Source organism: Cucumis melo, chromosome 10, assembly GCF_025177605.1.
Source record: "Cucumis melo cultivar AY chromosome 10, USDA_Cmelo_AY_1.0, whole genome shotgun sequence".
Classification (NCBI taxonomy): domain Eukaryota; kingdom Viridiplantae; phylum Streptophyta; class Magnoliopsida; order Cucurbitales; family Cucurbitaceae; genus Cucumis; species Cucumis melo.
In genome coordinates this window covers 2,065,609-2,079,682 of record NC_066866.1, presented here as the reverse complement: position 1 = coordinate 2,079,682, position 14,074 = coordinate 2,065,609, and the positions used below count along the sequence as shown (strand labels likewise).

The window sequence follows — 14,074 nt, the reverse complement described above, 5'->3', positions numbered from 1 at the left end:
AGTTGGTGTTATAATAGCTAATGTTCAAGGTGTATATTATTTTGGTTTAGGTTATCGAGAAAGAGAAAATAGGAAGAAAATAGTTAGCAACGAGAAATTTGAATTTTTGATACTGTAGTAAATTGTGAGTCGTCATAATAGTTTGAAATATATATCAACTATTGTAATTGAAAATCCAAACTATTGGTATATTATGACAACTCGCTCTACCTGATTGAAGCTAAGAGACCAAACAATCTCTTAGACTTTTCATTTTTAATTCTTGAGTGGGTAGTTGTCATGATCTAAATTCATGATTTAAAAGTATATGTACATAATAATATATATTTTGTATACATTTATTCACTATGGCACTACTTTAGTGGTCCTATGTATATATTTTGATCATAGAAACTTCCAAAAACAATTAATAATAATGAAGAGGGAGACCATTTAGAAGTTGATATTAAAGAAAGTCCATCTCAATTTTAGGTGATATGTTTTAATGTCTCACTAATCATGATAAAGACGTCTTTATGACTATGCTAAGTAGTAATTATTGGCCCATAAAAGTAACTATAAATGATGAGATTTAATTAATTTCTCCACTTGAAATGCATTTCATTTTTAACCGAAATATCTTGGGAGATTACGGTAAAAACCCCCGCTAATAATCAGATTTGATCGTCCAACTAAGAAATAATGACAACTCATTTGAAACTATAACGAGTTTTCCACCACAAATCAATCATAAATCATGTTCTCGAAAACCTTAATTTACAATCATTTATAAATAAGTAATGATTTAATCCATGTAGTTTATAACTTGGAGTCAATTAACTCCTACAACAAAAAATATTAATACGATTTAGTGAAATCACTTAATAGCTAGAATTATAAATTAACAGGAATCAATTCTATTTATAAATTAGGGTTTTTAATCTTGATGAAGGCTTTAGGACTAAATTATTACAACGTATGAACTACATGAACTAATCTGTTAACTTACTAAAGTTTATGAACGAAATTGTTACAAACTTGGAAGAAAAGTACTTTTTTTACCTTATCTTATTTCTAATAATTTCTCTATTTCTAATTTGTCATTTGGGCCGATCCGTGTTAAGAGATCAATTCATCATTTGGGCCGGTCCGTCCGGGCCGGATACATTTTGAACTTTGAAGCCCAAAGAATTGGCCGGAGCTATCGTCTATCAAATGCCTCCGGAGTTCTCAACTGAAATTCCAGAATCGGCGAGTCAACCCACCGATTCAAAGCTCCGTGAATTGGTTTTGTTACTTTCATGGTCACAGTCGAGCTAATCTGCTATTCAAAATACAGACGGCCCCAGAAGGTTGTTCTGCTTCGAGCTTCAGCTTACGCGATCTGTGAACCCCTCAAGGCTCTTTTCTTCAGGTGAGTAAAATTCCACTCATCTTTTTCACTTCGCTGGAAACTTAACAAAATTATGTACAACTCTTATGTCAGCTCAGCTGTATATTCCATTCGGAGTAAAGGGCCTCTTTCCCATTGCTTTAATGAGCGCCCCATCTTCTTAAATGAAAGATGTAATGGAAACCCATTGAATCTTCCATCGTCATCATGTTGTTCTTGTTGTGTTTGTTATACATTTCCAACCCACAGAGTGCCTATAGGGTCTAGTATTTTCTATGGGCCGAGGCAATCCACCCTGCTTCAATGGTCGATATCTAGGAGATTGATGATGGGTGGCCGAAACCGGTTCTGTTACACGCTTCCGGAATATGGGCGAGTTCTGGATTGTTATGAGGTTCCTTTTTCTGTAAGTGATGGTAGGACTTGTCATTGTAGTGAGGGAAGGAGATATAGAAGGTGTTGTATGGTTTCTGATAGTGATTGTGAATTTGACAAATCGGATGGATTTGATGAAGAGGACATTGCTGAGGCAATGATCAGTTTGATAAGGGAGGGTTTTGGAAGCCAGGAAAAAATTAAGTCATCTAAGAGAGTAGAAGTGGGAAACCAAAGAAAATGCGAAGTGAAGGAGAGGAATTTAAGTTCATTGAGACGAGTAGGACTGGAGAAAAAGGTGAGAAGAGGTGTCGAGGAGAAAATGGTAAGTTCAATTGAAAAGATAAGAGTAGATAGGAAAAGAGAGAGTAACCACCAGCGAGACAGAGAAGAGAGGAAAAACAATGAGTTTGGTTCTTTAAATAGTAAATGTAATAATAAAGTCGGATCAATAGCAGTTGAGTTGAGGAAAGATGGATATGGATTGATTGGTGATCAATTAGTTCATTCAAGAGCTGATAGGCAGAGTTTAAGAAAAGAAGGGTCCACTTGTTCATCTTATTATTCACTCTCCTCCTCTGGGGATATTGAGAGTGATGCTGAAGTTGAAGACAAGAAGGTACAATTTGTTGAAGAATCATCCAGTGGGTACAGATACGACTCTCCGAGTGATGTGGGGGAAAAGTTAGATGGGCAGGTCAAGGAAGCATTCAAGAGGCAAGCAGACGATGAGAGGGGACGAGAAGAGGAAACAGTAGTCCATGATACTACAGTTGGGAATAATGCCAATTGGCACTTGAAGAAGAACTCAGAGAATAAACTTTCTGAAACATCAACAACAGTAACATACTCCACAAGTGGAACCTCTGAGATGAACTCAAGATTGTCAAGGGCCAGGGATAGTGGTTCCGTAGGTACTTCAAGCACGAAGCAGTTTGTTGACAAGGGAGAGGAATTGAAAAAAGCTGCGACTATGAATGAGGAATCAAAACAATATGATGCATCAGGTAAGAAAGTGGGTGGTGTGTTTATAAATGAAAGGAAAAAACTTGCAGAAGTATCAGAAATAAGCCACAATAGTGCAGAAGAAATTTCTCGTTCTCATAAAAGACTAACCATTAAGAATGAAAACCTAGAATTCGATGCAAATCTAATCTCAAAAGCAAGCAACAATAATCATGGAACTGGCCGTCCTGTCCTTCAAGAAAAAAGTTCAAGACGAATTTCGTCATTTCAACAACTTTTGGGAGTTTCAGAAAATAGAAAAACTGAGAGAGAAAGAATCTCTATCTCTCATCAGACAAGCCAGTCTGATGCAAGTGAAAGTACAGGTCTCCATGTATCTTCTAATCAAGAGGTTGAAGAAGAATATCATCAAATAGAAAATCCTCCCACTGGAGAAGTGGATTCGAGACAAAAATTTCTTCATCTTGGTGTTATATCAGTAATCAAAGAAGGTAATACCAACACCTCCATTTCAAGTTCTGAAATTAGAACACAAAATGAGGAACAAAATGTAGCATTGGTTAAAGCATCAAATTTTGTGGCTAAAGACATAAAGTCTTCGACAGATCAGAAAGCTTCTCAGAGAGTTATTTCCAGAAAAGGTTCCCGAGATGGCTCTAACATTTCAGTGGTTCATGGCACTACACATTCTGAAAAAACATTTGAAAATAGAATCTCCAAGCAAGAAACTAATAAATCAGTAGTGGAAAAAACTGTCAAGGAAACCATAATAAGACATGGTCAAAATAATGATCGTGTGGTGCAAACTGAATCAGAAAAAGAGTCTAAAAATCATGTACAGAAACCAAAAGTTCAAGGATCCATTAATTTAAGTTCTCAAAGTAGTTATCAAGGGATTGGTGTGAATATTGATGAAAATAAAAGGTCACAGGCAGTATTAGTGCCTCCTCCATCCCAGCTTGCAGCTAGAGATTCACTGCGAATAGATTCTACTAGCGAAATGGGAAGCCAAGTAGTTTCCAGAAGAACATCAGGAAGCAGTTCAGGTGCTTCTTACATGCAGTCAGGAGGAAGTCCAGCTTTGGACCCTAAATCCTACCAAGGAGGTAGGGCAGATGAGAGTCTTGAGGAACCTGTGTACGTTATCACTCCTGATGATACTCTAGGTTCAGCTGACCGTTTAGAGAGATCATCTGCACAGTTTGTTGGTGAGTTCATGGAGAAGTCCAGAAATGAACTCTTAATTTCTGAAACCCATACAGAGAGAAATACCTCTGAGGTTGATTTACTACATGAAGAGAAGCATGGAGAAAGTGATTTGGTAGATTATCAAGGGAAGGACCATGACTCAAGGCGCTCATCTGGGAGTTCTGGAACCAAGGGTCCTTCTGATGAAATGTGGCATGTAATGGACTCGACTACCGAGCAGCCTCCCAAAAGTGATGATCCTGAGATTAGTGCACACAGTGAGAATGCAATTGTCAAGAGAAGTGGCAAATCCTTGTGGAATGTCATTTCAGACATAGTCCGTCTCCGTTGGAACTCACGCACTGAAACCTCTGAGTCAGCTTTAAGATCAGGTGGAAGAAATTCACCAAACGAGTCTGTTAGTAATGAAACATGGTTTTCTGGCCGTGAACATGAGGAGAGCGACAATACAAAAATGGGAAGAACCACAGTTTCTGAATTCACTTCATTGGATCAGTTGGAAGAACCAAATCCTTCTGCCCAAGGCCAAGATTTATCTGATGATAAGAAAGTGAAAAGCAAATACTATGAAGTAGATACTCCATCTTCCCCAAATACAGTGGAACCCAACCCATCAGGTGGGACTTTGTTGGTTTCTGGAGAAGCGATTTTAACAGACGGTACGAAGGTTGATGTTATTTCTTCTGGTTTGGATATAGAACCGTCATCCTTACCACTGTCTACCCAAGGCATAAAACGATCTCCCATGATTCAAGAAATGTCTCATAGTAGTAAAACCGATGCCTTTGCAAGCAGCTCTACAGATCAGTTGGGGAATTCTTTTAATGCTAAATTATCAGAGACATCAACAACTGGAACCAAGGATGGGGAAGTGAAACAAAGGAAGCTTCAAAGAAACAAGCAAGTTCTAAAGGATCGGTTTGATGAATGGGAAGAAGCATACTTACTTGAAACTGAGCAGCGAAAAATTGATGAAATGTTTATGAGGGAAGCTCTAGCTGAAGCCAAGAAGGCTGCTGATACTTGGGAAGTGCCTGTTGGAGCAGTGTTGGTGAAACATGGTAAAATTATTGCTCGTGGCTGCAACCTGTAAGTACTTTGGCTCAATGTCTATCATATTCACTTAATTGCTCTTTATTTAGATGTTGACAAGTTCATTTTTTAGGGTCGAAGAGTTGCGAGATTCTACAGCCCATGCCGAAATGATTTGTATTCGTGAGGCTTCGAAGCAATTAAAGACATGGAGGCTTGCTGTAATTTTCTTTTACTATCACCTAGTTATTCATATGGTGTTTTATTTAAGCACAATATCTTTTTTATTACTATTAAACATATGATAGACATTTAAGAACTGGATGTTTTTTAATGTGAGAAAGCATCAATACTCCATAGTTTAAGGGCCGTAATCAACACCTTAGCCTTCTGAAATGTCTATCTAGAACACTAGAACGAACTTATGTTGCATGAGATCTTATTTTCTTAAGAAGAATTATTGTGATATCTAACTTCACTTTGATCATTTTTTAAAATTCACAGGAGACAACTCTCTACGTGACACTTGAGCCATGCCCTATGTGTGCTGGAGCGATACTACAGGCACGAATCGAGAATCTTGTTTGGGGAGCACCAAACAAGCTTCTTGGAGCTGATGGTAGCTGGATCAGGTAAGCATTTTACGACCAAATTATCTACTGGTAATAATAATACTAGACTCCATTCTGGCCATTCCTCACTCAAATGGGTTTTTGTGAATAGTCTAGTTAGTCGCAGTTTGATTAAGCAGACCGAAGTTTAATTTCTGTTTCTATTATGTTCTGTAAAAAAATATCAATCCCATCTGATAGTTGAATTTAGATCTGAAATTTGGGTATGTAATGTCATTTTGGTTCCATCAATTTATAAATCATTCACATTTGCTTTTCCCTCCACAGACTTTTTCCCTATGGTGGAGAGGGAAATATCTCAGAACAGTCCGATAAGCCTTCTGCACCCGTCCACCCATTCCACCCAAAGATGACTATCCGACGAGGTGTATTGGCATCAGAATGTGCAGATGTAATGCAACAATTCTTTCAGCTAAGGAGAAGAAAGAAGCAAAAGAAAGAAAACACTGCACCTCTAGCCATTGCCCATCATCCATCTAAATTTCTTACTAGGATGCATAATATTTTCCATATATTGTTCTGTTTGTAATGGAATGAGACGATCAGAGTGCATATGTTGATTTGTACCTAACAATAAGCAAGCAAGTAGTAAATCAATCGTTCCTTTTTCTGGAGTTCAACCTTTGAATTGAGAAAACTGATAATTCCTTGCTAATTGCAACCTGAACCTTCTTAATAAATCAGTATCAGCTCATTGAAGCATATGATCGTCAAAGTTATACATCAACATGACTAGCTGCTGATACAAGACTACCATTACCCCATCAATAACAATCCAATTTGCCTGCCAAACTGTGATGTATCTGTCCCCTGGAGGAATTGATTTTGAAAAAAAAAAGGTGCATCTACCTTCAGTATGAATTTTCAAGAAATGGGGCCGATTTGAAGTGAAAGTTGCAAAGAGAAATGACATCGTTGAACCAGATCAAACTTGATCTGAATTTGAGTCCAAATCTGTGTCCTCCTCCCGGAAGTCATACTCTACTATAAGGCCAAGATTGTCAACCAATTTGTGATACTTTTGACACCCTGCACACTGGGCACAGAATAATAATTAAACAGCATTTACTACACCATCGAAAGGGTTTATAGGTTAAAAGATACTGCAGAACTACACTTACCAATGTGGGGTAGAAAATCGAACTCCAGACCTCAAAGGTCGACTTCAATAACACATATCTATGTTTTTTTCAAAAACCTTTAATTTGCTAGACGTTGCTAACATAAATTTAGTCTATTTAGTACCATATGGCTTCACTCAGGGACCAAAGCTATCATAATTGCAAGAATTGAAGGGCATTTGGAACAAAACATGCAAACAGAGTAAATATTGTGAGAATTTTCCAATTGTGAATATGACCATGCTGTATTCCAAGAACAACGATTCGCTTGCAAATCCAAAACGGTTCATCGTATCAAATGCTTTGATAGAATTCAGAAAACGATTTTAAACACAATAGAACAATGAAATATAAAGGTGTACCTGAACAAAAACGAGCCCTCGTTCGTAAGCTAATCGATTAATGAGCCTCTTCGTCCTTTCACTACATTGATTACACGTAAACGTTACCATCAAACTTCTTCTTGGAAGCTTTATGTCAATGGCTGCCCCCTGCAAATAGAAGAAAGACAAATAACAAGAATCTCCACCTCAGTTCAATATTCATTACAAAATCATACCGTATCAGAATTTCTTTGCGATGATTCATCGTCGTCTCCAGTATAACCATCAACCAAACTAGAAACAGTAAGCACCTTATACCTGCGTCCCCGAGTAACTGGCGCTGTACAGAAGTTTCTACTCCTGGAATAGAGATGCTCAATTTCGTGGTGTAAAGAGACGAAGGGAATAATAAAGGAAACACAAAAGCAGAATTTGATTATTCACCTAATGAAGACGCCATTGCTAGGGTTTGCTTTGGAAGAGAGTATTGGTTTGAATGAGTTAATAGATGGATGAGGCGGAGTTTGTGAAGGGTTAAAGCAATGGTGAAGAAGAGTGGGAGAGGAAAAGATGACAGTCTTTGCCGCTGCCATGGATGCCGTCGTCGCTTATACAGTAAGCTTCCCCTTCTGGTGGTCTCTTCATAGTCTATAAAGCCGACATGTCGTTTTCCTTTAGCTTCCAATTAACCGACGACACTTCGTCCGGTCCAGCCTGATGAAAAGAATATCGGTTCGTATGGTTTGTTAACTAAACTAATGCAATTGTTTTATTTTCTTTTGAGAAAATTGTTTGGAAATTCTCATAAAAAATCTCAAAAAGTTTTTATCTTTCATAATTAACATCTGAAATCACTCTTTGGAAAATCAAGGTTGAAGTGAATTTTAAAACTTAGTGAATAATTGAAAAATACTCAAATTTCAAACGTAAAGTTACGATAATTTTGATACTAAATTGGGAGTGAAGCTGTAATATTTGATTTCTAGAAACTAAAGGAAAGTTAAGCAAAAAAACATAAGTATGAAGAATGTATTTTTTTCCCAAATAGTTATAAAACTTTACTTTGAATAACTTTTTAAGGCAATGTCAGTTTTTCTTTTTTACATTTATTTAAACATTTTTTTAGTAAATTTATTTTTTAATTTTTAAAACCCAGCTTTTGTCTTCAAATTATTTATCAAAATTTTACATGTGATAATTGTCATTCATGTGAAATGTAAGCATTCTTCACATAATTTCTTGTTTCCCATAAGAGAGACATTGTGAAAGATTGATTGTAGCAGCAACTTCAATAACCACTCATCCATTGCTTTCAGTAATATGGAATTCTTTTGCCATAATTTCAACAACAACAAAAAGAAAAAGTTTCTGCTATGCTGCTTTGAATTATGGCTTCATTTTGTCATATTCAAACTCTTCATATTTTAAAATGCTTAGTTATTTTCTGCTTCTCTTTTGTTGATGATGAGCAGTGCTAACAATAGAGTACTAGTAAAACTTTGTGTATTCTGGTAAAATCATATGATGAATTGTGAATAATAATTGAGGAAGAACATGATAAATTCTTGTCACAGTAGGTTAACTAGCTTGATAATTAACACAACTGTACAATTTTGAATGATTTTCTTTTCATTTGTCAAATTAAAAAAAAAAAAATTGTGTGCAAGTGTATGAACTGTCCTCAAATTCCACTGAACCACAAGCAATGAAGATCAAGTTGCTTTCTTTGCTGATGGTGAAAGGGAACAATAATATTCCTATGGAAAACATTTGTTCCGTGAAATTGTCGGTTGACTTCGATTCGAATTCCGTTGGTGACTGTTGCTGATAGGGCATCAATCTACCTCATCAATTTCATCAAATGGAAGTGGAACTGGATTAACTGCTCTAAATTTTCCAGCATTATTAAGATGCTCATTCTCCAATCTGGGCCATTAGTACAGATGCTTATTAGAGGGACCAAAAAGAAGAAGAAGACTCAAAACAGTTAAATCGTTTTAAGCATGCTGATAAACCGAAAAACTTTTGTAACTTTTACCTGAAAAAGTTCCACAGCCCTCTTCTTATAACTTCAAGAGCTGCTAAGAACAGTCCAGTAACTCTTGAATCAACATGTCCAAAAGTTGAATGAAGAACAGTTTGCAACCAAGCAAGCCTAAGAACAAAGTTCAAGCCCTGCAAACATACACAAAAGATTTTGATAAGAGTAGTCCACATTCATTATAGGATCTAGAACAAGTGAAAATTAGTTTAGTCTTAGAATATGTACTTAACAAGACACCTAAAATCTTCCTGTATTGTACAAAGTATTGGGTTCTATTTCTATCTTATCAATAGTAGATTGAGAATATTGCTTTGCCTGAACTAAATTATGAGCCAATGAAGAGGAAATTCTAAGAATCTTTTCCCTGTCTTTCATAGCTTTTATAGTAGCCATGTGGATTATATTCAGAAATTTAGAATCATTTTGAGTTCTAAATCTCTTTCCATTGGTGACTGATGCCACATTATTGTTAGTCATTATAGATTTTCTTCTGCTAAAGTTTTTCTAAACCGAGAAATAGAGTTTTGTCGTGGCTATACCATGGAAAAGTAGTAAACGGTCTTTCGTCGAAGCATAAGATCGTTCCTAAGCCATGGATTTTTGGAATTCATTTGAAGCAAACCCCAATCCTTTACAAAGTCCCAATACAATTGGTAAACAGTTGCTCCACTTGACATAATCACTACAAGACATAACCAGCCAACTCCTTTGGCCTTGTCTTTCTCATATGCCACTTTGGCACCTGCAGCCAACATTGCTGAGACATACTTTCCTAGATTGACAAGGTGGCTTGTCTGTCCCTCATCAAACCAGCGCCTTGCACACTGAAAACACAAAATCCAAAACTTTGTTAAAGAAAATATAGTGCAAATGATATCAATGTTGAATAATCATATTCTTCGCACTGCCAAAGATGCCTGAATCCTATACCTGCATTGCTCTCCAGTAGTAAGGTAGAAAGGAAACCGCATAAGCAAGATCTCGGTAATGCTTTGCGTTCATACAGTAGTTGTAATTCTGTGTTTTGTAGCTTCCTGTTATGTAGTAACAGGCCATATACTCGAGGTTTCGCAGCATTGGAACCTATACCAAACACAAGAACCATTATGAGAAAAGTCATTTTCTAACATATCTGTTACGCCTAGTTGTTCAGTAATTTGTAGCTAAGCATGCTGATTTATATATATACCTGACTACATAGCTGATCTGCCATGAAGAAGTCCAACATCACTACCTACAGAAAGTAATTGAGAAAGTGGTGAGAACATTATTAAACCAAGCTCGACTTTGAAGAAGAGCTTTAAGCTTCCAAGCGATGGGGAATGGATTGTTGGAGCAAGGATTTACCTTGTAGAGAGGTGAAAATGCTATATTTCTCATCACACGGATGAAACGGTAGCGGCTTGATCGATAGTAAATGTTGAAGGGGCACACAAGTAACAGCAAGAAAAACTGTGACATCATGAAGCAAATGTATAAGAAATCACATAACGGCAACCTGACCAATTAGATACGAGGCTCTATGAATTCTAATACAAAAAATATGGCTTCATGTCGAGAAATTACCAGCAAGAGAAGGCCAGGGATCACTTGAACTTGAGTATAAGAGTATCCTTTTGAAAGCAATGCCAAATGAACAAACATGACCCCAATGACAGCTGTCATTGAAGTAGTACAGATCAAGAACACGTCTCTGTATTTAAGTTCCTTTGTGGCCGATAACTCGAAAATGAAGCTGTAATTTATTCGAGTCTTTCTCCATGCAAAGATGTTGCAGCCATAGAGGAAGAAATGTAAGAACATCAAGCTGAACATGCTGTAAACAAGATTCATCCATGTTAATTAGATTTCATCAATAACAAATACTACTAAGAAAAAGATGTACAAAAAATACACAAATACTTGCCTAAGTATTGGATATACGGTCTCCATATAAAGTGAGAAAGGTTGTCTTTTGTACATCCCCATGATATGAGCCATTATAACGTAACCAACAAGAAGGGCAATGAAACACCCAGTGAACAGTCCTGTTCATGGAAAAGATTATATTTAATGTTTCAAACAGTTACTGCTATGTAGGTTAAAATAATAATCTGAGTTAACATAACATTTGATTTCTTCAAGGGTTTTTTAGTGTTGAAATCTCTTGAATGGTGTTAATATTTCAGCCTCACTTGGACTACTGCTTTTGTTGTCCACTGTCCACCCAAAATAGTGGATTGAGCAATAGCCTTTAGTTCAAAGTCAAGTGGACTGATGTGGAAGTGGCAGTACTTTTAGTTTGTTTGTTGATTAGTCTTGATTAAAAGCTTGTTGAATAGACACTAAAAAATGCAATATTTGCTTGTCAATATCTCTTGGAAATGATGTGTGAAAGATCGAAGAGCTCACCGACGAAGAAGGTAATGCCATGTGATTCTTTACGCTGTTTAGGTTTAAGGTATTTCATGGCCTTCCTTTTGTCTTCCTCAGCGAAGTTTTTGATAAATAGCTCCTCTACCTCATCTGCTAGCTTTATAACCTGTCATTTCAAATACTTTACTTCAACTTCTTTTAATGACAGACAACCATATCTGCCTCCAAAATTTCATTTGAATTTGAGACCAAAGTGCAGACAAGACCAACTATGAAACCATTTCACATTGTCTGGGAACTTTCTCATTGGAAGTGTTCAGCACTAATGACAAAAATCTAAACATGATCCAATCGTAAAATTACCTTGTCTGAGCTGTTGAAATAGGAACTTTCCACGACTTTTAGATAAATGGGAAGAACTTGTTTATCAGTGACCTACAAATAAATGAATAAATAAATAAAGGATCTTTTATGATTACAAGTAGTATTTAAGAGGCAATGATGAACGCATGAATTATCAGTCACTAATTTTACTTACTTTGTCAAACTTCTTCAAAATCTTTATGAAGGCAAGCATGTTCAAGTGCCTGAAGAGTGATCTCACAATGATTAAACAAACATTAAAAGAAATGAAACTTGAATAATCTGTTCTTCATTCAACTTTTAGAATATCATCATTATTACCTGTAAGTTTTGAGAAACCCCAATCCTTTATAAAGCTCAACAAAAGCTCCTTTGATCATCTTCTCTGCATGGTGCAACCTGGTTTTCTTAATGTGAAGCTTTGTTCCTTCATTGCATTTTTTTGAGTTTGCCAAATCTTCCCTGAATAAATGGCTTATAGCTGAGAATGTCCGAGATGGGGTTGTCAAAGGAATGTTCACTTTTATGTTCTTCCCCTGAACACTGATTACTCGACCTGAGACCGATCTCCATTTTTTATCCAAGCTTTTACTTCTTGTTGAGTTTTCCATTTCTTCTGATCTTGGTGAGTCTGAAAATGCCAACTCTGTCTTCTCCAATTCATCATTGATATTCTCTGGGGATTGTTCTTGCTCTGTTTTGTCCTTAACAGACTCCTCTGCTTATCAAAACAAAACGTAAAATTAAGATTCCTTTGAGAAAAAAAGCCATAACAACTTCCTTCTTCAATAAGTTAAATTAGAATTTTGTGACATCATTAGTTGAAAGAAAAAAAAACGAAGTCTTGGATTTTCCTAGTAGGAGGAAGATTAGTTAAGGGACAAAATGAGGTATTTTTAGGAACACCCATCTGATAAAGTTGGCAGCTAAAACTTTTTGGTTGCATTTGAAACGAAGAAAGTTTGATGATTTACCACAAGAAATTGTGTAAGAAATGGAACTATCCTCCTTAGAGTCCGGTGCAATATCGCCGGTCTGATGCCGGTGCTGAATCGCTGATTTCAAATCAATGAGAATCTCCAATTGTTTTTTCAAGCTGTCTCCTCTCTCCATGAACTCAGACTCTTTAGTCTTGAAGAATTGATTCACCTTGTTAAGCTGAAAATCAAGACAAGAAAAGAATTCCTTTGCTGCAGTTGTATCAGCAAATTGATCCAATAGCTCTGTTTCATACATATCTCCCTTACTAGCAGAGGAAGCAAGTTTCTTATGAACCTGTTAACAAAAAGATTTAAACTTTAATCATATTATTACACAAAAAAAATATTAAAAATGGAATTGTGGGGAAGTTGAAAGAAAGGATACATGAATAGGTCCATGATCTCTTTGTTGGTGACAAAATATAGACAGTTTCTTTATAGAAGACAAGAGGGTAGTTGCAACGTTGGCGTTGGCGGTGGCGGCAGCGAGATCGTTATCATTTTTAAGAAGATAGAGTTTTTTGAGGTCTTTTTTAAGTTGCCAATAATCAACAAAAGCATGTTTCCATTCAGGGATCAATTGTCCTTCAAATTGTTTGGAGAATTTGACCATATTGTTAGACTCTGTTTGAAGCAGAGTGTGAGAGAGGGAATGAAGATGATGATGATGATGATGATGATGATGATGATGAAGAAGAAGAAGAGATTGTTGTGAGTGTTGAAAGGAAGAAGGCGATGACATTATTTATGGAAGAAAAAAGGAATTGGATTGATGTGGTTCGTACTGATTCTCGACAGCACATTCTAAAATATCCTATGCTTTCTCCACTTGAAAGACCATAGTGGTCAGGTTCGCCGGAGATTTATTGACGGCCACCGGAAATGGCTGACTTAACGACCAACATAATGCCTTTCAACTTTCATGAAGTTTTTGAAAAGGGTGGGGAAATTTAAAGTAGAAAACTTGTGGGTCCCCCAAAAGGAAAAAAAAAAGAAAAAGAAAAATAGAGACCAAGCTAGAAAGCCTTCCTTCCCAAAAACACAAAATAAAAAGAAAAATACAATCTTTCTTCATGGCCCCTTCCAACTTTTTGAAAACCTAAACCCGTACGTAGTTGAGAATTTCACGATGAAAAAATCAAGAGATCTCACAAAGTTTAGAACATATCTAAACTACATCTTTCTTAGTTTGATTATGAGATGAAACTCATGTTGTTTTAATTACTTCGAACTTGAACTCTTACTCTTATGTATGTAAACTTGCACCTACACTAACAAGTGAAAAAATGTCCGATGATAATT

The 14,074-nt window shown here is 36.4% G+C and overlaps 3 protein-coding genes across 10 annotated transcripts; 1 reads left to right on the top strand and 2 right to left on the bottom strand.

Moving 5' to 3' along the window:
- The first annotated feature begins 1,212 nt into the window (after nucleotides 1-1,212).
- Nucleotides 1,213-6,206, top strand: LOC103489231 (tRNA(adenine(34)) deaminase, chloroplastic). Its single transcript, XM_008448305.3, has 4 exons — nucleotides 1,213-5,011; nucleotides 5,088-5,175; nucleotides 5,459-5,586; nucleotides 5,854-6,206. Exons 1-4 carry the CDS (start codon nucleotides 1,446-1,448, stop codon nucleotides 6,113-6,115), a joined length of 4,044 nt encoding a protein of 1,347 aa, XP_008446527.2. The 5' UTR covers nucleotides 1,213-1,445; the 3' UTR covers nucleotides 6,116-6,206.
- An 8-nt stretch (nucleotides 6,207-6,214) lies between these two features.
- On the bottom strand, nucleotides 6,215-7,771 carry LOC103489232 (mitochondrial protein import protein ZIM17). Of its 7 annotated transcripts, none has more exons than XM_051091095.1 (5): nucleotides 7,475-7,771; nucleotides 7,342-7,384; nucleotides 7,070-7,198; nucleotides 6,708-6,737; nucleotides 6,215-6,622 (listed from the first exon to the last, which is right to left on the bottom strand). In XM_051091095.1, exons 1-5 carry the CDS (start codon nucleotides 7,621-7,623, stop codon nucleotides 6,512-6,514), a joined length of 462 nt encoding a protein of 153 aa, XP_050947052.1. In that variant the 5' UTR covers nucleotides 7,624-7,771; the 3' UTR covers nucleotides 6,215-6,511. The 7 variants fall into 7 exon arrangements, with proteins under 7 accessions (XP_050947052.1, XP_050947051.1, XP_050947050.1 ...); XM_051091094.1 differs by having other exon boundaries at nucleotides 7,342-7,390; nucleotides 7,475-7,765; XM_051091093.1 differs by having other exon boundaries at nucleotides 7,267-7,384; nucleotides 7,475-7,760.
- A 765-nt stretch (nucleotides 7,772-8,536) lies between these two features.
- Nucleotides 8,537-13,716, bottom strand: LOC103489233 (phosphate transporter PHO1 homolog 1). Of its 2 annotated transcripts, none has more exons than XM_008448309.3 (14): nucleotides 13,158-13,716; nucleotides 12,767-13,067; nucleotides 12,114-12,513; nucleotides 11,968-12,016; nucleotides 11,793-11,864; nucleotides 11,466-11,595; nucleotides 10,981-11,101; nucleotides 10,641-10,890; nucleotides 10,422-10,526; nucleotides 10,264-10,308; nucleotides 10,005-10,157; nucleotides 9,614-9,898; nucleotides 9,069-9,205; nucleotides 8,537-8,956 (listed from the first exon to the last, which is right to left on the bottom strand). In XM_008448309.3, exons 1-14 carry the CDS (start codon nucleotides 13,512-13,514, stop codon nucleotides 8,866-8,868), a joined length of 2,496 nt encoding a protein of 831 aa, XP_008446531.2. In that variant the 5' UTR covers nucleotides 13,515-13,716; the 3' UTR covers nucleotides 8,537-8,865. The 2 variants fall into 2 exon arrangements, with proteins under 2 accessions (XP_008446531.2, XP_008446532.2); XM_008448310.3 differs by having other exon boundaries at nucleotides 12,114-12,510; nucleotides 13,158-13,715.
- Nucleotides 13,717-14,074: the final 358 nt, after the last annotated feature.

Coding starts and splice junctions, on each gene's coding strand:
- LOC103489231 (XM_008448305.3), top strand. CDS start 1,446: ATGTACAACTCTTATGTCAGCTCAGCTGTATATTCCATTCGGAGTAAA. Junction 5,012..5,087: donor ATTGCTCGTGGCTGCAACCT/GTAAGTACTTTG, acceptor TTCATTTTTTAG/GGTCGAAGAGTTGCGAGATT. Junction 5,176..5,458: donor TAAAGACATGGAGGCTTGCT/GTAATTTTCTTT, acceptor TAAAATTCACAG/GAGACAACTCTCTACGTGAC.
- LOC103489232 (XM_051091092.1), bottom strand. CDS start 7,623: ATGGCAGCGGCAAAGACTGTCATCTTTTCCTCTCCCACTCTTCTTCAC. Junction 7,391..7,474: donor AGCAATGGCGTCTTCATTAG/GTGAATAATCAA, acceptor TCTCTATTCCAG/GAGTAGAAACTTCTGTACAG. Junction 6,623..6,707: donor CGATTTTCTACCCCACATTG/GTAAGTGTAGTT, acceptor TTCTGTGCCCAG/TGTGCAGGGTGTCAAAAGTA.
- LOC103489233 (XM_008448309.3), bottom strand. CDS start 13,514: ATGTCATCGCCTTCTTCCTTTCAACACTCACAACAATCTCTTCTTCTT. Junction 10,891..10,980: donor ACCGTATATCCAATACTTAG/GCAAGTATTTGT, acceptor TCTTGTTTACAG/CATGTTCAGCTTGATGTTCT. Junction 10,527..10,640: donor TCCCTGGCCTTCTCTTGCTG/GTAATTTCTCGA, acceptor ATGATGTCACAG/TTTTTCTTGCTGTTACTTGT.